The sequence below is a fragment of the Sorex fumeus genome, unplaced genomic scaffold, assembly GCF_029834395.1.
Source record: "Sorex fumeus unplaced genomic scaffold, SorFum_2.1 ptg000072l, whole genome shotgun sequence".
Taxonomy (NCBI): domain Eukaryota; kingdom Metazoa; phylum Chordata; class Mammalia; order Eulipotyphla; family Soricidae; genus Sorex; species Sorex fumeus.
This window is the reverse complement of record NW_026606129.1, coordinates 2,015,535-2,039,250: the sequence shown is the minus strand read 5'-3', so window position 1 is coordinate 2,039,250 and position 23,716 is coordinate 2,015,535. Positions and strand designations below refer to the sequence as shown.

The 23,716-nt window shown below is 59.9% G+C and overlaps 1 protein-coding gene across 3 annotated transcripts in view; it reads right to left on the bottom strand.

The window, feature by feature from the left end:
- Window positions 1-23,716, bottom strand: part of CHL1 (cell adhesion molecule L1 like) — a 51,474-nt gene that overhangs the window by 12,829 nt on the left and 14,929 nt on the right. For 2 of the 3 annotated variants that reach the window (XM_056129033.1, XM_056129035.1), the window contains exons 4-13: window positions 13,106-13,228; window positions 12,329-12,499; window positions 11,814-11,861; window positions 10,181-10,301; window positions 7,474-7,658; window positions 5,100-5,231; window positions 4,214-4,354; window positions 3,626-3,737; window positions 2,205-2,371; window positions 1,587-1,752 (exon numbers count right to left, since the gene is read on the bottom strand). In XM_056129033.1, coding sequence (XP_055985008.1) covers window positions 1,587-1,752; window positions 2,205-2,371; window positions 3,626-3,737; window positions 4,214-4,354; window positions 5,100-5,231; window positions 7,474-7,658; window positions 10,181-10,301; window positions 11,814-11,861; window positions 12,329-12,499; window positions 13,106-13,228 — 1,366 coding nt within the window. The remainder of the gene's footprint in view (window positions 1-1,586; window positions 1,753-2,204; window positions 2,372-3,625; window positions 3,738-4,213; window positions 4,355-5,099; window positions 5,232-7,473; window positions 7,659-10,180; window positions 10,302-11,813; window positions 11,862-12,328; window positions 12,500-13,105; window positions 13,229-23,716) is intronic. The other variant, XM_056129034.1, reaches the window with a different exon arrangement.

The window sequence follows — 23,716 nt, the reverse complement described above, 5'->3', positions numbered from 1 at the left end:
AGGTACCATAATCGATATAAGGGAGATTTCAGGGCTCTCTGGGCGACACGTGCATTAGAGAACCTGGGAAGATGGGGCTGAGGACAGAAGCTGAGAGAACAAAGGCACACGTGCTTGAGAGATCCTGGGGCCTCCATGACATACATCTCTTCCATGTAATAAACTGCTGCTAAGACCAACCAGCCTGGCCCCCGTTTCCTTCCTTCGCCTGACCATCACCATCGACCTCCGTGGAGTGGGGAAACGGCCTGAGACTACCGAACGCGGGCAGCGGGAGAGATAGGCCGCTGCCGTCCCCTTGCCCGTCCTTTTTTGTGTGTTTACACACATGTCACGTGATCACTCTCACATAGCACTTCATACACGTCACACGAATACTCCCTGATACTACACACAGGTACACATCCCATCAAGCGTGTCACATGACCCTCACACAGTGACAACCTGCACACATATCATTTCATGCTCAGCTCAAATTGTCCACAACATGAACACACACGTGCACACATGCTGACCCCACATGACACACAATCACACACGCAGACTGATGACAACACACACACAACACTTCACCCACACATAACGGAATCACAGCTGTGCACAGAGCACTTCTCACACGTCATGCAACCAAGTTGGCACATAGGACTCCATATACAAGAATGTCATTGCAAATGCTCACGGGACTCACACTTCATGTACTCACACGTATGCACATGCAGCAATTCATACATACGTCATACAACTTCATGGGCCACAGACTGAGTCTCAGCAATATACACACATACACACACTGATACACAATCACTCGCACCCACACAGACACTCACATGCGTGCAGCACCTACACAGCCCTGGCACGAGTGGGGGCCCCTTCCCCTTCCCCTTCCCCTTCCACTTCCCTCCCCTGTGCTGGGTGGGGACCTCTGGCTCCTTCTGGCGACCTGCTGGCACTTGCTCTAAACACAGGCTTTCTCCTCTCAAGTCCGGTTCTTTGGCCACTACTTTATTCTATGGTTTCGTAGCCGAACGAGCCACACTATTCAGGCAACCTTGTAGGACAACGTCCACTCAATGTAAGATGCTCGCAGAACTTTGCGACTGCGTGTCGGAGGGAGGGAGAAAAGCGGGGCAGAGTGCAGTTTCCGGAGCAATGGGGACCCCACCTTGCTGCCACTCAGGGGCGCTGGACCCTCCCTCTGCGCAGACATGGCCCACCTGCACCTTCCCTGGGCCACCCGACCCTGACCTTCAACCTGACGCCCCCGACCCCTGACCCTGAACGTGGTCCTGACTCTGGGCCCCTGTGACTCAGTGGCCAGGAGCCACCACAGCTCTGAGAGTCGCCAGAGTCCAGTGTCAGTGGACGCCCCTCCCTGCTGCCCCGGGTCCCAGCTAGCGAGGCCAGCAGGCGGCAGGAGAAGCTGTGGACCAAGGTGAGTGCAGGGTGGGACCGTCTAGGTGTCCCCATAGGGCCCATCCGCCTGGGCCCTCCCAAGGCCCAACCCCACCCAAGGGAACCCCCACCCACACGGGAACCCCTCCAGGAGCCCCCACTCCCCCTCATCCCCCGGCCCACCCCCGGCCCACCTGCCGTCCCCGGTGCTGTTGTCACTGATGGCCTCCCCATCGTGGGTCCAGGACAGCCTCAGCGAGCCCCTGAGATGGGCGTCACACTGGCTGGCACAGTGCAGGGTCAGCGCCTGTGCCCGGGGCACTCGAGGGTCTCGTGGGGTCACCTGCAGCCTCGTGGCATCTGTGGTCACAGAAAGACAGAGGTGAGGGGCCGGAGGAGGGGCTGGGGAGAGGGAGCCAGAGATGGCGTCTGGAGCTGCCCTGACGGTGGCCGCTGGACCAAGGACAGACCCTCCCGGGCCCTCTCGGGGGGCTGAGTCGGGGGCAGCCGAGAACTGGGCCATGGGGGTCACTCAGAGCCAGGAGGGGAGACTGCTGGGGGCAGGGGTCACAGCCAGCTGCCTGCCCGCTTGGAGCTCACAGCGGGGGCTGGACACAGCAAGGGCTGGACAAAGTGGGAGCTGGACACAGTGGGGCCTTGGACACGGCAGGGGCTGGACACAGCGGGGCCTTGGACACAGCGGGGGTTGGACGCAGCGGGGGCTGGACACAGTGGGGCCTTGGACACGGTGGGGCTGGACACGGTGGGAGCTGGACGCAGCGGGCGGGGAGGCCATCAGGACGGGCACTCACTCCTGACGTCCAGGCTGGCCGTGACTGCCGCCTTGCCCTGTGCGTTCTCCACCCAGCAGGAGTAGGAGCCGGCGTCCTCCTCGCGGACACTCCCGATGAGCAGGCTGCCGTTGCCCAGTACCTGGAACCGCGGGCCCCCCAGTGGCACGGCCTCGTCTGCCGTCTGCCTGCGGACAGCACGGGCAGGTGTGAGGGCGAGTCCAGCGCGGCCGCCACGGAGCCGGCCTGCCCTGTGTCCTAGGCGGCATGGCCCTGCCCTCCAGAGCTGCAGCGAGCGGAGCCGGGGCCCGGCAGGCGGGAGCCAGAACAGGTGGCACATGGGAGCGGGGCCAGCGGCTGCCTGGGAGAGCCCGAAGGTGCCCGGAAGCTCCGATGGAGAACGGGCGGTTTAGCGGCGAGACCCCAGAGGTGCACCGTGGGGCCGGGGCAGAGCTGTCAGCCTGAGGGACAGTGCTCACGCGGAGCGCAGGCCTTGCCCAGCTCTGATGGTGGCTTCCGGGCCCCAGCCGGACACTCGGAGAACAGCAAAGCACGTGACGCCCTGTGCTCTGCAGTGCTGGACAGCCAAGGGCCCGACCCTCCACAGCCAGAGGCTGTCCAAGGCTCGCTCCCGGGCCAACGCGCTGCTCTCCTGCACAGACAGAGGTCGACTCAGGGAATAACCCAGGGCCACCCACAGGGGCTCTGGGAGGGGCAGCCGGCCAGGGAGAGGGCCTCAGAGTGAGTCTTCAGAACCACAGGGCCTCAGAACCACAGGGCGTCAGAACCACCCAGACCTCAGAACCACAGGGCCTCAGAACCACACAGACCTTAGAACCACGAGGCCTCAGAACCATGAGGCCCCAGAACCACATGGACCTCAAAATCACAGGGTCTCAGGAACCACAGGGCCTCAGAACCACCCAGACCTCAGAACCACATGAACCTCAGAACTACACAGACCTCAGAACCACACGGACCTCAGAACCACACGGACCTCAGAACCACACGGACCTCAGAACCACACGGACCTCAGAACGACGGGGACCTGAGCTCAGAGTCTCAGGGTGTTCCTGGGACCCCCACCCGGTCCCCGCCACCCTGCCACGCCCTCCAGGTGGGGGAGCAGGAAGGTGTGGTCCGGAGTGAGGCGCAGATGGTACCCAAGCAGCAGGAACGGCACCGGAGAGCCAGGGCCGGCCCGGGCTGGGGCAGCAGCTGCCCCTGATGGCCCGGCCACTGACCCACTGACCCACTGGCCCCAGAACCAGGCTGGACCCCACGTTCCCCCAGGAAAGCCTGAGACCGCTCCATGGGCCCGGGAGTGGACGGGCAGGTGCAGCTCTTGCTGTCTGAGTCCATCGGGGCCCGGGTGTGGGGAGGGAGGGGAGAGAAGCCACCACCCACGGTTGCCACTGAGCATCCAGGGAGCTGCCGCTTACCAGGTCACAGTGGCCGTGGGCGAGGCGAAGTGCCGGCAGTGCAGGAGCGTGCTGGCCCCCAGCACCGCGGAGTAGCTCTCCTCATCCTCCGTCTCGATCAGCGGGCGGACATCTGCAGGGAAGCACAGGCAGCTCAGGACTCCCGCAGAAGGCGTTGAGGGGCCCACACTCTGGGACACACTCATCTGAGTCTGCACCTCAGGCCTGATAGTCAATAGTCAATAGTCTGCCCCCTTGAGTCTGACAGTCAATAGTCAATAGTCTATAGCCTCGGGCCTGATAGTCTGCCCGCTCAGGCCTGATAGTCAACAGGCTGCCCCCTCGGGTCTGATGATCAATAGTCTGCCCCTCAGTCTGATAGTCACTGTACTACACGCCTGGCCCTGGTGACCACAGTCTGTCCTCTCAGATATGGTAGCCCAGACGTCTGCACTCTGGGAGACACTGACCTCTGCGTCCACCCCCAGAGCTCCTGACCGGGAGCACAGTGAGTCAGGGAAGTCCTGACCGCCGTGGACGGACATGGTGGCTGTGAGTCTGCAAGGCCAAAGGCCCCCTCCCGAGAGCCCAGCCCGGCCCCGGACTCACCTAGGACATCCACGTTGGCGCTGGCCAGGAGCGTGCCGTGGGCATTGGTGGCCTCACACTGGTACACGGCCGTGTGGTTGGGCTGCAGGTCCGTGAAGCTGATCTCCCCCGATGACACAACGTCGCTGGCAAAGGGATTTTCTACGGGAGATTAAGGGGCTCAGCATTTCCACAGAACTGGGGGTCCCAGACTGTGACCTGGATAGCGGGGGGTCCCAGTAGGTGACCAGGGTAGAGAGGGGTCCCGCGTGTGACCCTGTTTTCCTGGAGCTCGGGGGTCCGTCCACTCTAGCTGCCTGGAACCCTGCCCCCAGGCTCCATTTCCTGAGGGGGAGTTTCGAGGTGGGGTCCAGAGCCCAGGGGTGGGTTGGGAGCCCCGTGCTGAGACCCCCAGGAGCCCATAGCTCTGGGAAATCAGGTCAGGGTCCAGGGCAGAGCCAGAACCTCACGCTGGGCTCACGCTCTGCCTGTTCACTGAGCCAGGCGTCTTGGGGGCAGTGACCCAGGGCACCGAGGGGGCTGTGTGCAGGTACAAGCCCAGACTGGGCGCTGGCCCCCACTGCCTGTCCAGGACGCGGCACTGCCCACCAGCACCCTCGCCGCCTGCAGCTCAGACAGAGGCTGCCCTGGGGATGTGTGCATGGATGGGACGTGTGCAAAGGCGGGACGTGTGCAAGGGTGGAACACTGGCAAAAGGCCCCGAGTCCCTACCCCCCCTGCCCCCCACGGCCCCTGAGCATCCCAGATGCAGCCTTGGTGGCCCCGGGCAGCAGCTCTGGAGACAGCTCTGGAGAGGCAGCTTCAAGTGGGCCCGGGCTGGGCCCCGCAGGCCGGCGCCCCCACCTCTGCCCGCCCAGGCATGGGGCCGGTCTGGCCCCGCACTCACTGTCCAGGGGGGCGCCGTTGACCCTCCAGGTGATGGTGGGCTGCGGCTCTCCCTCTGCCTCGCACACCAGGATCCCACTGCTGCCGCTGCTGTACACAGCGCTCTGCGGCCTCCGGGTCCAGCGCGGGGGCTCTGTGGGGAGGGGCCAGTCAGAGCCAGGTGCAGGGGCCTGGGCCCCTCCCCACCAGGCTCCTGGCCGGGGCTCCTCCCACCCCACGACAGGCAGGGTCCTGGGGACGAGGGTCCTGAAGCAGCTTCCAGGGCCTGAGTCACGCCAGGCGGTGACCAGTGACCCCCGGGCCCAGGGTGCAGCAGGGCCTGAGCCCGAGCATCTCTCCACCCCTGGAGGCCTTTGTTGCCTTTGTTTTCGGTGAAACGTTCACGACCACCCCCCGTAAGGGCTGCCCTGCGGTGTTTCTCATCTGACTCTGCTTTTCTGGCCTTTGCCCACAGGGTCTGTCAGCAGGGGGCGCTGCGGAGCTGGCCACAGCTGCAGCCTTCCTGGCCTGTGGGGACTGAGGGCAGGAATCTGTGGTGCTTCCACCCAGAAGAGCCGCCCTTCCCTGAGCGCAAACACGCCATGGGGGGTGTCAGCACACACACACACACACACACACACACACACACACACACACACGGAATTGTCAGGAGCGTCTGAGGCTGGGCTGTGCTGGCCCAGCAACAGGACCCCAGCACCACCTGCAGGCACCTGGGGCCCCCAGGGATGCTCTGGACTTCCCTCCTTAGTCAAAAGGAAAATCACACACACACGCACACACACACGCACACACATCACAACCACACACAAATACACACACAAACACGCATGTGCAAGCACACACATACACATGCACACACATATATGCACACACACAGACGTATACACACATCACAACCACACACATCACAAACACACATACACGCACACACACATACACATGCGTACACACCACATGCACACACATGCACACACACATGCATGCACACACACGCATGCACACACGTACATACACAGTCACACATGCACACGTGTAGCGTGACCAGGCCTGTCGTCACGGTGACGGGGTAGAGGGGACGTGGAAGGGGTTTTCTCTGTTCATCAGGAGGGGTAGGAGCTGAGGCGCTCAGGCTGTGGCCCTTCCTGCCAGTCCCAGCAGGTGCCCAGGCGCCCACCACCACCAGGATCAAGCAGGTCCCTAGGCCCAAAGGTCTGGGCCCCGGGTGGGGCTGCACGTTTAAGTGACTTTAACTGTTATCATTTTGTCTCTATAGATAATCAGTAAAATCAAACATCTGTGTTGGAGAAACTGGATCCATGCGCACCCCAAGTGCCCCTTCAACTGCTTCCAGGCAGGCGAAGGCCCAGCTGCCGAGTGTGCCTGGAGCAGGCCTGTCCGAGGGCTCAGGGCTGGACAGGACATCCCCGTTGGAAGGAAAGCACCGGGGAAGGCACTTGCCTTGTCAGTTTGAGCCCCGGCACCTCACAGGGTCCCCCAGCACCACTGGGAGTGATTCCTGAAGCAGAGCCAGGAGTCACCCCTCAGCATCCCTGGGTGTGGCCCCAAAATAAAAAACAAATTAAAAAGAAGTGATGTACAGGTGCAGAGGGAGCTTGGTTGCCGCCTCCGGCCCTGCCCATTTCCAGCCACTTTCTGCCGCCCATTGCAGGGAGAGCCCGAGGCAATGACCCTCCTCCGGGCTGAGGCCTGGTGGGATGGAGGCTGGTGTGGGAGGACCTGGTCAGAGAGGGCTGCCCAGAGGCAGGGGTTGGCAGTTCTCAGTCCAGCCCCATGGAGCTCGGCTTTTGCCACTTGAGCCAGCCCGGGGCACCTTGTGACGGCCACAGCACGGCCCAGGCACAGGGCAGGGACCAGGGCCAATCCAACCATGCTGCCCCAGTGGACAGTCCTCTAATCCTCACCACTGAACCCCGCCGAGGAAGCGGGCACCTGGTGGAGAAGCCAGCATCGTCCCAGTCAGGGCCGTGTGCTGACTGATATGAGGTCACTGTCCATTTGCACGAGCCCCTTCCTTCTGGGCACCCACATGGCCAGTGCAGCTGGACTGGAGACGTTTTAGCAGCCCTCAGGACCAGGTCCCTGTGTCTGTCTAGGGCACCGGGCAGCTGTCCTGGTGCCACGTGCCAGAGGTGACCATGACCCGCACTCCTGTCAGGGGGCCCCACCCATGACGTGCCTGATTGCAGGGCGCAGAGCCAGGCCTGTGGGCAGCGGAGGGGGTCTCGGCCAGGCCTGCACTAGCTCTGCGGGTCAGTCACTGCACCAGCTCTGAGAGGTCGGTCACTGCACCGGCTCTACGGCGTCGGCCCCACACTCTGTAACCGAGCGCAAGGTGCCTGCCCACCCCCGGGTACCTTCCACGGTGACGTGGAAGTCGTGCGTGGCAGAGCCCAGGGCGTTGGTGGCCGTGCAGCGGTAGTTCCCCTTGTCCTGGTACGAGGCGTTCTCGATCTTCAGCATCTTGCCGTAGTTCTCCTTCGTTTCTCTTCCCTTCGGTAAGTCGCCGCCCAGTTTACTCCACTCCACCTTCGGGGTCGGCCTGGGAAGCAACAGGAGGTGAGCCCCTCTGCCGCCTGGGGAGGGTCTGCAGCCACACCCAATGGCACGGCCAGCCCGGGTCCTCCACGCTGTTCAGCGGCAGAGCTGGGAGCCGCCGGACTGGACTGGGGTGCTGGGCCCCGAGACAGCAGCGGCCACGCCCAGCAGGCCCCGGAGGTGGTTTGCAGTGACCAGAAGCTTTAGCTCTTCCCTGCGCACCCCCCCCTGAGAGCAGCAGAGGGAAACGGGCATCCCGCCTGCAGGCAAGGCCGCTGGTGTCCAGTGCCTGCAGACTGCGGGTTGCCGGAACAGCCTGGTCAGGGCATGTGGACTCCAAGCACCCACAATGCACCGGGGCTGGGGGAGGGTCCACATCTCCTGGCTTAAGAAGCTGAGTCCACAGACGGAACGAAAGAAAAGGCCAAGACCAAGACAGGCAGAGCTGCCTCTTTCCTCTGACTGTGGGACCCTGCCAAGCACTACTGCCTCTTCCCTCTGACTGTAGAGAGAAGCCCACCCCACAGTCCAAACCTCGGTGACCAGCTCCAGGGGTCTTGCAGAACGACCAGCCCTGGCCCCGGTTGGACCATGCCATGGGGCAGAGGGGAGTCCTGCTGACCATGTCATGGCCAGTCTCAGGCCATTAGTAAGGAGCCTCGGTCTCCCCAAGAGACCCCAGAGCCCCAGGGCATCCTTGAGTGCCCTGGACAGCAGTGCCCACCTGCCCACTTCCATTCTGCAGGCCTGAGTCTCCTCTGGCCACAGACTGCCAGGGCCTGGACCCTCTCCTCCTCCCTCCCACGCTCACTCAGCAGCTCAGGACGAGGGGCCAGTGCCTTGGCCTGGCCTGTGTGTCTCAGGCCTTCCACGTCCACTCTGCCCTGGGCACTGCGCTGAGGGAGGGGCTCTGGCCCGCGCCTTCTCCCACCAGGCCATGGACCCTGTCCAGGCCGGGGCAGGGGTGCAGCTGTCCGCCCAGCCCCCTGAGAGGCCGCATCCTCACGCCATCTGCCAGGGTGCTGAAGGGCTGCTGGTGCCCCACGCCTCCGGGCAGGAGTGCCCCAAGTCCCACTCCGAGGTGCCAGCCTCGCGCTTTCTGCTTGAGATTTGTGCAAGCCCTTGCAAACTAGCTGAGTCTCGGCTCCCGTCCTGGAGAGAACAGGAAACGGCGAGAAGCTCCAGCGAGCAGAGTTTCTCCGAGGGCGTCTCCGCTGCCACCTCATTGCCACTTGGCGCTCAGGGGCCCCTCTCCTCTCCCACTTGTGTTCACTTGAGGAACATTTACTCACACCATTGGAGTCATGAAGTTTGAGGGGAGAGAGATGTGCTCTCATGCATGAACACACTTTCCCAACCTCAGGCTGTTACTTGGTCTCTGAGCAGCCAGTGCTCAGAGATCAAGATCCTGCTGAGGCCACGCCAGCCAGGGCCATATCAGCTAGGGCCACGCCAGCCAATAACATGCCATACAAGGCCACGTCAGCCAAGGCCACATCAGCCAGGTCCATGCTGGCCAAGGCCACACCAGCTAAGGCCACTGCAGTCAAGGCCACAACAGCCAAGGTCACATCGGTCAAGGCCACACCAGCCAAGGCCACGCCAGCTAGGGCCACGCCAGCCAAGGCCACACCAGCCAGGGCCACATCAGCCAAGGCGACATTAGCCAGGGCCACGCCAGCCAAGGCCACGCCAGCCAAGGCCACATCAGCTAGGGCCATGCCAGCCAATCAGCTAGGGCCACACCAGCCAATACCACGCCAGCCAAGGCCATGCCAGCCAAGGCCACGCCAGCTTGGGCCACACCAGCCAGGGCCACACCAGCCAAAGCCATGTCAACTAAGGGCACACCAGTGAGAGCCTTGCCAAGGCACACAGGCCAACCATAGTTCTACTCTGTACGCAAATTCCTGGGGCCCCACTGGGTGGAGACAGAACAGCAGAATCGGGAATCCGTGGTGTGCCCCCCCTTCCTTCCTGCCCCCCCAGCCGCCCCTCAGAGTAGACGTCAGATCTGGTGCACAGGGCCCACCCTCCGGCACCACGTGATGTGGCTACAGGAGCCCGGGGTCACACCTCTGGAAACCGGGACAAGGCAGCGTGGGGCAGTGTGGGGCCGGCTCCATGACTGGTCACAGAATAGGGTGGCCCCTGCAGGAGTGGGGACAGTGTATTGCCCTCTACCCAGACACCTCTGAATTCCTTGACCCACCGTACCCTATTGAATCCTTAGCCCTGAAGTCCCTGAAATGTCCCGTCTCCGAGCAAACCATCAGAACCCGCCCGGGGGGACACTGTGGGCTGGGGTGGGCGTCCCTCTGTGCCCAAGGGGACGAAGGGCAGCTGCAGGGCCCCTGGGTGCAGAGCGGGCGCAAGCTTTGAGTCACCTGACCAGCCAGCGCGGCCACCGGCTCCCGGACCTCTGACTGGCCACCTGGAGTCATGCAGGGCAGATGGGGCGTTGGACTCTAGAGGAACCATCTACACGGTGTGGGGCCCCCGCCCCGCCGGCCGCCCCAGACTCACAGGCCTTCGGCGAAGCACTCCAGCACCAGGGCCTCCCCCTTGAGGACGGTGACTGGGGAGGAGTCGCCACTCTCGGCCGGGGGCAGCAGCATCCGGGGCTTCCGCTGCTTGATGGAGTTGGCTGGGGATGGCAGGAAAGCTCCGTCAGGGTGTTCCCAGGCCACAGTGCTCCCTCGGGAAACTACCGGGCCCTCAGCCCCCCACACCTCACACTCTCCTCCTGCAGGCACCCATCAGAGCCCTCAGCTCACCATATCCCAAGCATTCCCACCTGCCCGCATCTGTCCCTGGGGACCTCGCGTGCAATGTGCACCCTCTTGCTCAGACGCCTCACCCGGCTGCCTGCAGCCGTCCCCGCCATGGGCAGCCCTAGGGAGTGGACAGCTGGCACCGTGCAGTTGGGGAGGAACAGGGAACCCAGCCAGCAGCGTCTCCGAACCCCTCACCCCGAGGCCCCGCGCTCAGTGGCTGAGGAATAACTCCACATGAGGCTGGCGGCAATGTCACAACACGCAGAAGCTGGTGGAAGAACTGCCACCGTGCCCGCCCACTGGGGTCCCAGGAGCCTGGGATGGGACAGAGCCAAGCACCGGCGCTGGCCCAGACTTAGACAGACTGGACCTCAAGTCCTGTGGTTCTGAGCGCACAGACAGCCACAGTGGCTTGGCCCCACCCAGGCCTCTCCCACAGCACAGGGGCCATGTATTGCCCCCAGGTAAGAAGGTCTCATGGGCAAGTATGCTTGGAAAACGCTGCCCGCTCCACTGTCCCCCAACACCCGGGCACTGGCAGGTGGGCACCCTGGGGGCCGGGAAGGGGCACACCACCGTACCCCTTCTGCTGGCCGTCCCAGCTCTCCCCCCTCCCCCCTCTCAGCACCCTCTTCCTCCCTTCTTCCCTGGCTTCTGAATGGACTGTGGTTTCCAGGCCATGTGGGCTGGGGGCTCCTCCCGGGGACAAGCTGAAGTCGGGGTCTCTGCTGCAGAGCATGACTGGCCAGTGAGGCCTCCTGGCCACTCCCGGTTCTTCCTCTCCTCTTCAGCAGTGAACTCAAATGTCCACGACACGTGAGTGACATTTGGGGGACTCTTGTAGGTCTACTGAATGTGTGTAGTTTGTGTTTTGTTCTGTTTTGTTTTGCTTTTGCTTTTGCTTTTTTGGGTCACACCCGGAGATGCTCAGGGGTTACTCCTGGCTCTGCACTCAGGAATCACTCCTGGTGGTGCTCAGGGGACCATATGGGGTGCTGGAGATTGAACTCAGGTCAGCCGCGCGCAGGGAAAATGCCCTACCCGCTGTGCTATCGCTCCAGCCCCAATGTGTGCAGTTTTATGTTGTTTGTGCGAATGTGCTCATAAGTGTCAGTGGCAGATGCATTCTATGTGAACAAGGTTGTATTTCTACGCTTCCAGTACCTATATCGTTAGCTTTGTGTGTATTTAAGGTCAGTAGAATCCTCCACCAAAAAAGGGACTTTCTTGGCCTGAAAAGTTATCTTTCCATAAACTCACAGAGGCACTGAGGGCCCAGCTCGGATTTGAGATGATAATGAGTTTGTGAGGGTGAAGATGGACACACACACACACACACACACACACACACACACACACACACACACCACCCGAGCACTTACCCGGGGAGCCCGTTTCTGTGGATGAACCGGACTCATTAGCATGCTTTACTGAAACAAAGAAATGGAGAGAGACTCACAACACAATGGAGATGTGACGGTGTGAAGGTGAGGCATCAGGCACGGAGGCGGGGAGGCAGGGCGGGGGCCGCAGGTACAGCAGCTACGCTCACGGGGTGCCCAGCACCGGGCAGCGGCTATGCTCACGGGGTACCCGGGGGCCTGGCCTGGCCTCCGCAGAGCCAAGTCCGGAGGGGAACCCGTCACGTCTTCGTCCCACTCAGAGAGGCAGCGGCAGCCGCTGTCCAAACCGCTGCTCTTTGTGCCTGGCCTCCGCCCCTCAGGCCCGCCGCTGGCCACCGACTGCCCCGCGATCAGGGAGGAGCCCAGGGCCCTGCTGGGGCCGACCCAAGCGTGACAGCCGGGGCGGGAAGCAACAGCCCTGCCTCCGGGGAAGGAAGACCCCTGAGCAGGCGACTTGTCCCGCCCGAGAGATCCCCGGCCCCCGGCCCACTCACAGCTGTTGACCGTGAGCTTCATGGGCATCTTCTGCACTATGGTCCGGAGCCGGGGGAAGGCGGCAAAGCAGCAATAGTCACTGCGGCTGTCCTGGTCCTCCACGTGGGCGAAGTACAGGTCCCCCTTCTGGCTCATGTAGACCCTCTCGTCCTGCTGGATGTGCTCCAGCTCTGCAAGGGGAGGCAGCGAGAGGCCTGTGTCCCCGGCCTCCCGCCCCGCGTGGGCCCCGGTCCCCCACTCAGCAGGGAGGACCTGCACGGGCCCTGCCCGTGACCCCCCCTTCCCCCGCCCGGCCCCCGTGCAGACAGCAGGCGAGCTGCGACCCCGGGCCAGCCTCTCCCACTGGGGCTTTCCAGTCCAGGAGCCAGACACAGCCCTGGGGGCCTGGCCCGTCCTCTGAGCACTGTGCAGACCCGCCCCCCGGGACACAAGAGACCCTCAGAGGAAGCGGGAATCTCGTCTGTCTTAAGCCGTCTCGGAAACCAGCCCAAGGGTGCGGGAGAATTTCTGGGCCAGTCGCTGAAGATGGAGGACAAGACTGAGAGTCACGAGACTGTGGCTGCCAACATGCGCCACCCTGACAGCCACGGGACGTGTGCCCAAGGGTTGGAGACGGGAAGCGTCTCTCCACAGCCTGCACGAGCCCACAGGGGCCTCTTACTTCGAGCAGCGTCCGCCCAAGGGGCCAGCCGCGTGCGGGTCCGGCCAGGGCAGAGCACTCACTGCCCGAGTCGGCATCCTGCTTCCCAGCTGCACGCAGAACCAGCGCTGCTCACCCATGTTCATCCAGTAGATGTGGAGCGGGGGCAGCCCGCTGGGGGGGCTGCACCGGAGGACGATGGGGTCTCCCTCCTCCACCTCCAGGGGCTCCAGCTGCTCCTTGGGGAACTTCGGAACATCTGGCACAAGAGATCAGGGCGCGACATCATTTTAAAACCGATTCACTGCCATGACTCAAGCCGGAGTGCCCTCTTGGGAAGATCAAAGCATTCGGGCTAAGTTCTACCCCACTGCAAACCTCGGTCTGAGCTCTCCTGAGAGGAAACCAGAACCAGGGTCCGTCTGCAGAGCTGGGAAGTTGCCTGCCCCAGGCTGAGCATGCTGGCGGCTGAGCCACAGTCCAGAGCTGGTCTCTGCAGAGGCTCCAGCCCACCAGCTGCCCCGTCTGCCATGGCTCTGAACCTCCCCAACACGGCCCCATCCTTCTGGGCATCCATCTGTCCAGCCTGACCGCAGAGCCCTGGAATGCAACTGGCGACTCTCCCGTTCAGGACATCAACCCCGCTCAGACCAAACAGAAACGGCAAACGCAGGTGGCCACAGCAGCCGGGATGGGAGAGACCCCGGGTGTCCGGCCACAGTGGAGATGGTAAGAAGTAGTGGTGTATCTGCACGCCCAATGCACTGCACAGGCTCCGGAGCAATAAAGCCAGGGGCAGTGTCGGGGGACCTGCAGGGTGCCGGGCTGAGTGGACCAAGCCAGGGGCAGGATGAACACGAGATCCTGGGACCCTGCACCCGCGCACAGAGGAGCAACAGCCTGTGGGTGTGGTCGCTCAGCCACAGGAAGCCCAGGGCCTCGCGGGTGGGGGTGAGAGCCGCTCCCCCAGGAAGGACGAGGGTCCCGCTCCCGGCTCTCCCGTCTGCGGCCTCAGGTGGGCAGGTCCCTCCATGGCCACGTACCCGGGACACCATCCAGCCTCGAGATTCCAGCTGGGGTCGGCTGAGCCACTTAGTCCCACCCTGCAGCCTCCAGGGCCGTGTGCTCTGTGCAGAATCTCACCCGTGGGGCGCCACCCGGACAAAGCATAGCTGTCACACCCAGAGCTCTGACACCAGGCCCTGAGCTTGGTGACCAGCGCTCAGCTGGTGTGGACGCCAGTGGGGACGGCATGTGTCACTGGGGGGTTTTCTAATCGATTCCTGCTTGGTGTAGGGGCAGCAGAGAAAGGGGCGGGGGAGAAAGCAGAGAGGCCGTGCCCGGGTTCTAGAACGCACCTTGGAGCTTCCCCCTCTACACGGTCAGGGGCTTTGGCTTAGACCACCCTGCGGAGGCCTGGGGGTCTTGGAAGGAAGACCCCGGTTCGGTCCTTGGGGGTGTCCCACAAGCAGAGAATTGAACCCCATCATGGCTGGCCAAGGGCCCCTCAGGAAACACAGCTGCTTCAGATAGCACGGCACCTGCGGGCATCAGGACCATGAAGTCCAGTCACGTAGTGACCTCTGGCACAGACATGCCACCCAACCAGCTGGCAAAGTATTGATGATCATTATATATATATATATATATATATATATATATATATGTGTGTGTGTGTGTGTGTATAATATATAATCACTTGATCACTTGATCACTTGACATCTCGTTACCCATCGTTTCGCTTGAGTGGGAGCCAGTAACATCTCCATGCATCCCTGTCATGTGCTAGTGTAGCCCAATGGCGTCTGCTCATTCTAGGAACACGAGAGCCTCAAACTGATCATTCAGGTCTTGAAGAAGAAGTCTGACCATCTCATAGGTGGGCACCACGTGTTCTTTTGACATACAGTGGAGTCCAGTCGGTAATGGCTCTAGTCCAGCGGTCATCTCCAAATCTCATTACGTGTCCAGCCCTACTTATTTTTGACACCTTGGCAAACGAGACAGAGTCCCTGATTCTTGAGCGTTGACAGAGGTCTGAACTCCTGATTCTTTCTCTTATTTGAGTGAAATGTGACACTCCAAGCATAGCTCTTTCAATTCCTCTTTGGGAGACCCGAATAGCGTTCTCATCCTGTTTTTGTAGGGTCCGGGTCTCTGAGACGTATGTTAATGCAGGAAGAACAGTGGAATCAAAGAGATGTGCCCGGAGCTGGAGGTTCTTTGTCCTCTTAGCTATTTCTTCGACGCTCTTAAAGGCGTTCCAAGCTGCTCTCTTCCTCCTGCGCAGCTCAGGTGCCAGGTTATTCGTCATGTTGACCTCTCGACCTAGGTACACATAACTGTTGCATTCAGAGATGGTCGTTCCATTGAGAGTGAATGGGGCGTCAGGAATGAGGCTGTTTCTCATAAACATTGTCTTCGTAAGATTCAGCTGTAGTCTTACCTTTCCACACTCACGGTCGAAGTCGGCCAGCATTTGTGCCGCTTGGCTAATGTTTGGTGTTATTAGAACAATGTCATGAGCAAAGCGGAGGTGGTGTAGTTGCCGACCATCTATCTTCACTCCCATTCCTTCCCGATTGTGCGATCCATTGTTTCTTTCACGTCTTCTTTCAATTTACTGGATATCTGTCTGACTGTTTCATTGAGTTCATTGAACATCTTTATCACTTCATATCTGAATTCTTTGTCAGAGAGGTCCCTTAGGTGAAGAGCACCTACTGAGGCGTCTGGACTCTTTTCATCATCCTCTCCCTGTGGTGGGGATTTGTGTTGTTTCTTCATGTTGGTGTGTAAATGTAGGGACTAGATTTCTTGGTATGAGTAAACTACCTGCGGCCGCGTGAGCATTGGCCCGCCTAAAATTAAACCACGCCCACTTTACAGAAGCCACGCCCACTTCTAAATAGGCCACACCCCCATGGGTACCTGGTGTTTGTGGGGGGAGTAAAGACTAGGAGGGGGAGAAGACGAGCTCAGCTTGGGGGTCGAAAAGGAAGAGGCAGAGAAGCTCAGAGGTGCTTTGTCTTCCAAGGTCCAAGAGGACATCTGGGGGGCTTGCAGGGTGAAATCCAAGTCCTGGGTTCGAGAAGCGGCAGATAAACTGACCTGGGTGGGGAGAAGACCAGCTCAGCTTGGGGGACGAAAAAGCCCATTCCTTCCCATTCCAGTCGTCGCTTGACGTTCTCGAGGGTGGCACTGAAGAGTTTCACTGAAATGGTTTCAATGCCGAACCCCTCTCTTGACATGGATGATCACTTCCTTGTAGAATGGTGAGATCCTGGTAGTGAAACTGTAATACAACTCATGGAGGATCCTGATGTATTGAGTTTGAACGCCCTGTTTGGCTGGAGCTTTGATGACCGCTTCAGGCCGTCTTTAAATCAATGAACGTTAGACAGAGCGGCATCTTGAACTCCCGAGAAACCTCAATGATCTTGGTTATCGTGTGGATATGGTCGATGGTGCTGAATCCTTTGCGGAACCCGGCTTGCTCGCATGGTTGTCCTTCATCTAGTGTTCTGCCAATCCTATTCAGGATGACTCTAGTGAACAGCTTGTAGATGACAGACAATAGGCAGATCGGGCAATAGTTGCCAATGTCGTGGATGTCTCCCTTCTTGTACAGTAGTACAGTCCTGCTAGTTTTTCACTGGGACAGAACCTTGCATTCAGACAGTAGCGTGTGAAGAGCTGAGCCAGTGTATTGATGAGAACTGGCGGCAGTTTCTTCAGGTGTTCGGGTCTGACCTTGTCTGGTCCGGGTGCTGTTCAGTTCTTTACTGACAAAATGGCGTGTCAGATTTCGGAAGGGAGAACATTGGGAATGACATATCCATCCTGCAGAATTTGGTATGTGGGCAGGTGGACGTGGCTATCGAAGAGATCTGAGTAGAAGTCATGGATAATCTTCTCCATTGCCCTTCTGGAAAATGTGATAGGTCCATCAGGACATTGGAGGGCAGTCATCTTGGGCTTGTAGAAGGACAGGCGGGCGTTGCGAATGCTTTTTCTGGCTTCTGCTGCATCTGCCAGCACTGCTGCACTTCTCTCTTTGAGGTCTTCCTTGATCGCATCTCTGCACTGCTTTGTGAGCTTGGACGTTCGCTTACAATTGCCTGAGGCTTGTGCCAAGCCACGTTGGCGAAAGAGCTCAAGACTTTTTGAAGACAGGCGTTTTTTTTTTTTTTGTGGCTATCTTTCTCTCGGTGTTCCTCACACAATCATGGAGTTGCTGATCATATTCCTCGTCAATGTTGTCAATGTGGGCATCTTTCCATGTTCCCGCAATAGTGCCAAAGAGCTCCCAGTTGGTGGTTGTTCTGGGAGTTCTCGTCTTAAACTTTGCAGCCCTTTCTTCCTGCTCTGTGAAGTAGAATTTTGCATGAAGGAGACGGTGGTTCGATCCCATTTGGAATTTTGGGACAATAGCGACATCAGTCAGGCAAAACCATCGATTGAATATGATGTGGTCAATTTCATTGTGGAACCATCTGATGGGAGACTCCCATGTCCAACGTTTAGATTCGGCCTTCTGGAACTGTGAGTTACCATGGATGGTCTTGGTCAACATGATGAACTCAGACAATCTCTCACCCTGTTTGTTCCATTCTAGGCCATGGGTCCCAATGTGGAGTTCTTCGGCTGCTCTTCTCAGTCCTATCTTGGCATTAAAATCACCGACAATGATCTTGTAGAAGGTATGGTCTTCTTTATAGAACTCTCCAGCTCCATGTAGAACTTCTCAATTTCTCCTTCATCATAATTGAATATTGGTGTGTAGACAATGAAGATAGAAACTGCCGACACGTCATAAGACACTTAATACCCATCTTCCAAGATTAACACACCATATTTGATAGGGTTCAAATATGATTTGAACCATGGGAACACCTATAAGGGCGATTAGAGGCTGCCCTAAAAGCCTCTATCCCTCTCGGAGAGCCTGGCAAGCTACTGAGAATATCCCACCCACACGGCAGAGCCTGGCAAGCTATTCATGGCGTATTTGACATGGCAAAACCAGTAAATACAATGGGTCTCATTCCCCTGACCCTGAAAGAGCCACCAATACGGCAGCCTTAAGGATGAGGAAGGAGAAGCTGATAAAATCTCAAGGCCGAATTAAGCTGCCCAAATGAAGGACAAAAATGACTGTCTGTACTTTCAATGAACGTACGCTGGCGTCGGATGCATCCAACAAGGACCTGATGGTACAAGTGTGAAAGATCAAGTACAACATCATCGGTCTGACTGAGACAAGAAGGCATCAATCACATCACGCCATTTTCGACACTGGAGAAGAACTGTTCCTCAGAACATGCGACAAAAGAGGCATCGGTGGTGTCGGTGTCCTTGTCAACACAAACTTGGCCATGAGCATTGATACATTTGAATGCCTAACAAACTGAATCGGACGATTACACTTGAATAATATATAATTATATAGTATATATATATACTATAATATATAGTATATAGTATTTATGTACACTAACTGGAGAGTTAGTACAGCTGTGATGCACCTGCCTTGCATATGGTTGACCCAGTTCTACTCCCAGCACCCGGCACCAACCGGAGTGACCCTGAGCACAGAGCAGAGTAAGCCCTGGGCCCACCAGATGTGGCTCTCGAATAACAAAAAAGATAAGAGAGCAAAATGGAATTTCCAGGCCAACCAAGCCCTAACTCACACACCACACATCTTCGTAGAGGTTCACCCCCAGGTCAGTTCCTCTGGACGCAGGAAAGAACTGACCCTGAGGACAGGCAGTGAGTGTCCAGGCCATAAGCCTGTGGCTGTTCCAAGTCTCCCTGGGGGCTCTGAGCCAGGCCACGAGGGACCCAGCGAGTATCCAACACTCTGACTCTCCACGGCAGGAAGTGATCAGTGGCCCCATGTGGCAACACCGCAGGCCCAGCCTCTTCTCGGGCGCTTGTCTGAGAGGTGCAGGAGCCCTGCTAGCCCAGGTAGCTGAGACTCTCCCTGAGGGGAATCACAAACAGCCTTTTCCATTTCTGGAAGGCAACTCAGAGAAGGGCCCTGTGAATGCCCCAGACTGGTCCCTGGATCACTCCAGGTCAGAGTCGGGCGTGGAAACAGTGAACTCCAGACTGGAGACAACGTGAGCCGCTGACCAGATGTTCCTCGAGGGTAAACAGGGCTGTCCAGGCTCCGAGCCAGCAGCTGTGAGTCTCGAGCTGTGCCCTGCCTACCCTCTCTGTCCCGGGTCCAGGTGCCTGAGCTCACCAGTGCAGAGTCAGAAGGGCAGGAAGGCCACCAGCATGAGCTGGTGGGGGCAGGGCGGTCCTCGCCCACCTGGGCTTCAGCTGTGGAGTGGCAGGAGGCACCGCAGGAGGCCCATGAGGGCAAGAGGCGGGGAGTTGGCCACTCACACTGCTCCAGGGCCTGGTGTCCCTACCTGGGCATCTTATAAGAGTGGGAAAGTCCCCGCCTCTCTGTGGGTTGTGCCTTACAGTCATATGGGGCCAGAACAAGGGGCCATGCCTGCCACGGTGGACACCTGCGGGCGAACTCTGGCCCCTCAACTGTGTGCTGGCCCACAGCCTCCGAGTGATGACCCCGAGGTGCCCGAGTTCCGACGGGGAGTGGACGAAGGGGCGCAGGCCTGCCCACAGCCGCCAGCTTCCCGGAACAAGCTGTGTAACTGTATGCTAATATCAGACTGAAGTTTCCAGAACAGGCCTGGAAGAAAGACAAAGTCGCGCTCAGGAATCTGGGCCTCCAACCGTGTGGCCTCCCAACTGCGTGGCCTCCCATAGCAGCTGGAGTCCGCTGTGCTCGACTCTGTCTGTTTACTGGAAGGCCTGCAGGGCTCCTGCCTGAATGCGCCTGGCCGGCTGCTGACAGCCCATCAGAGCCGTGAATGCCGGCGGCTGCGCCCGACCAGCTCGGCTGTAAAGAGCCTTAATTAACTCCCATTTCCTGTCGAGTGCCCGTTAATCCACTTACGGGCAGCGGAAACCAGGCCCTCTGGGTCCAGGCGCCCGGGTGCGTGCAGAGACAGGGACGCCTGGTCCAGCCCTCTCTCCGAGGGGCAGCGGCAAAACTACAGCCTAGAACCACACCCTCGGCGGGGAGTGGACCAGAGCCTGGACGAGAAAGTTGCACGCCTCTGGGACCTGCTCTGGCCCCCACGTCCTGGCCCTAAGTTGGGACTGGGAGTGTCTGAGTGCAGAAGCCGTCCTGAGGGGCTACAGGAGCCCACACGTAAGCAGAGCGTGGGAGGGACCCAGGAAGGCAGGTAGACGGGGGTCCAGCAACGAGCTCCTGGGGATGTAATAAACCAAGAAGGGGTTTGAAGAAGCGCCTCTGTCAAGAGCCCTAAACCACTAAAACCATACCTGGACACCCTGTGGACACAGGAGTTAAGCCTGATCAACTCAAGCTGGCCCTACTACGTGCCCAGAGAAGACCCCCCCATCCCCCAACCCCAGAGAAGCTCCAGTAGGAGCAAAGGCTTGTGGTAAGGACAGGAAGTGGGCCCACCAGAAGCTCCAGCTTGCCCGTGGCTACGCACTGGCCAGGGACTCTTGTCTGCGGAGAAAGGCCCAGGCGGTCAGTGAGGGAGCAAGCCGACGAAAGCAGCTTCGCAGGCAGGCGGGCACCTCCCGCCTGGGACCCGCCTCTCTCCCCTGGGAGTCCCTCCCCCTTCCTCATCATCTCTAGAGAAGAAGTACTCCACGTTCATCTCCTGCCGAAATCCTTTCCTGGGAGGAAAGGGCGACGGACCCCCACGGCCTGGTAGGGTGCAGGGCTGGCTTCCCTCTCCTGCCCCCGAGAGTGTGTGGGCCTGTGGAGGAGTCCAACCCCTGGTGCGGTGTCAAGGTGGGTCCCAGAGATAGGAGCACCCTTCCCGACTTCCTCCCTTGCCCCCCACTCCCCTGAGCCCCTGGCATCGCCGCTGTGGGCTGAGCCACAAAGGGGAAGCGTCAGGGGCCGTGTCCACAGAGCGACGCGTCCTCAGCCCACCGCAAGCAGCCTGGCCTTCCCCAGGGCCCATGACTCGCTCCTCCTCCCTCTGCTCAGAGATAAAGACCAGAGAGAGGCGAGAGCGTGGCTTTCAGGACGAAGCCGCACTCAGCGAGAGAGAACAGAAGGGACGCATGAGCCTCACAGCACAGAGCAGGAAGCCGGGACAGAGATGGGCTGGTGGGCTCAGGAACAGCCCAGGGGGTGCAGAGGCTGGAAAAGGGCAGGTGGCCTGAGCAACACACACGGAAGGGGCGGGACTGCGAGTTCCCACACCCCCACCCAGAATCATGAAGACACAGGGGCAGCCGGACACACAGGAACGTGAGGCCTCGAGGGGGCGTCACAACCTCAGAGACCCAGAGAGGTCAGGGAAGCACAAGGGGCGGCAGCAGGCACTGAGGGTGACAGCGTGCAGCCGGGGCGCAGGGGGCCCAGCTCGGGGGCACACGGTGGGGTCACTGATGGCAGCCGGGGCCTCACGCAGACGGGGAAGGCTGAGTCGGCAACATCACTTGAGAAGCAGCGGCCGGGTCCGCACCGGCTCTGCAGGCCTTGGTGGGGGGTGCTCACAGGTGGGCAGGACGCCCAGCAGGGCCCGGCCCTCGGCCCCCCACACCCCCCCGCACCCACACCCACCTGCCCTTCCTCACCTCGCCCTGGGCTCCCCCTCCCTCTCCCTTCTCCCCTCCCCCTCTCCCTCCCCTTCACTTCCCCCTCCCCCTGGGCTCACACCCATCCACCCCTACCCTCCCCCTCCCCTGTGCCCACCCTCTCCCCTCCCCCAGACCTTGACTGGCTGGCGGGGGGGGGGGGGCACAGCTGCTTCTCCCTGAAGCACTGGTCACCTTGGTCCTCCTGTCTCTCACCCAGGGTGTCCCACAGCTCACAGCACTTCCCGGGACCCTCATTAGGAGAATGTGCTCAGGGACGTGGCCCCCCTGTTGGAAACAGGGCCCGGTGGACAGAACCTTGTCCGGGAAGTGTCTGTGGGAAGGACGTTGGGACTTCACGGCAGAAAGGCTCAGGTGAGCCGAGTGGCAGTGAGGGCATGAGAGGGGGACACGGGACCCGCGAGTGCCAACCCACAGGCTCAGCCGAGGCTGGGGGCCAGGGTGCTGCCTTCCGAGCACTGACGCTGGTTCCACAGCCACGACCAGAGGCCGCGCCGTGAGGAGGTCTGAGGGCCAGGCAACGGGATCTGTTTTGTTTCCTCTACACTCCAGAAATAAGGGCTGGAGCGATAGCACAGCGGGTAAGGCGTTCGCCTTACAAGCGGCCAACATGGCCGACCCGAGTTCGATTCCTCCGCCCCTCTTGGAGAGCCCGGCAAGCTACCGAGAGTATTCGATATGCCAGACACAGTAACAACAAAGTCTCCAATGGAGACGTTACTGGGCCCGCTCGAGCAAATCGACGAGCAACGGGAGGGCCTTTACCTTTACCTTTATTGAATCACTGTTGGCTAGAGCGATAGCACAGCGGTAGGGCGTTTGCCTTGCACGCAGCCAACATGGCCGACCCGAGTTCGATTCCTCCGCCCCTCTCAGAGAGCCCGGCAAGCTACCGAGAGTATTCGATATGCCAGACACAGTAACAACAAAGTCTCCAATGGAGACGTTACTGGGCCCGCTCGAGCAAATCGACGATCAACGGGAGGGCCTTTAATTTAATTTAATTAACACTCCAGAAACACAGCAGCTGCCGAGTGCAGCTCCTGCCCTCATCCGAGGGACGGCGTCTCCGGCCGGTCCCTGCAGAGACACCCCGGAAGGCCTCGACTCTCTGTTGCTATAGCAACGGTGAGAAATCAGGAGGGGCAGCCGGACGCCTGCATCCACTCTGACTCGGGCCTCCTGCCACCCCCCCCCCCCACCATCTCTCAGATTTCTGGTCTTAACTTCCACTAATCTTATAAATGTTTTCTTGAATACATACAGAGACTGATTTTATGATTTAAAATGGAGCATTCCATCTCCTGACTGGCATGATACAAAATGTTGCACGTGTTTATACAGTTTCACAATTACAGCTCTGTGATACAGTGTGGGCCAGTTGTTTCATGATCATGTATGTATTAGAGCCCAGCTATATGATAGCTACAATGTAGTTATGTCTACCACGTGGCCATGTACTGACTCGCACGCAGAGTTTGAATACACTGTACAGTGCCGTGATTCTCCACCACTGGGGGTCCTGGTGCTTCTCCGGTGCTGGCGGGCCCGGCATCTGCCTGGTGCAGCCCACCCAGGGGCTGGGGGCTCCTCCCAGCACTGTGCCCCTCTCCCTGGAGGGACTTGGGGATATGAGGCAGCACCTTCAGCCCTGGGCTAGTTCTGCTTCCCCACCCTGCTGGAGACGCCAAGCCCCCTTGGTGAGTTCAGGTGGGTTTCCCCTCCCTGATGTGCTATGTGGCCCCGCCTGGGCACTCGTGAAGGAGCCTCCCCTCCCCCCTCCCCCCATGCTGGCTGTCCCCAGCTCTCGGAGCCGCAGGGACAGTGCTGAACCCAGCGCTCAGTCCCTCATGCCCGAGCATCCTGGGAGCCTCCTGAGCTGGAGGCAGGAGAGGGGTCCTTCCCTCCCCAGGCTGTGTCCTCTGCGAGTCCTCCAGGGAGAGGCATCTCGGCCACAGCTCCTGGGTGCTGAGGACTGGCTTCCCGAGAGGCAGCCCATCTGGGTCACGATCCCGCTGCCCCCAGCTCCGGACTCCCGTCTTTCCTGACCTGTGTCCACCCAGCGGTGGCGAGTCTC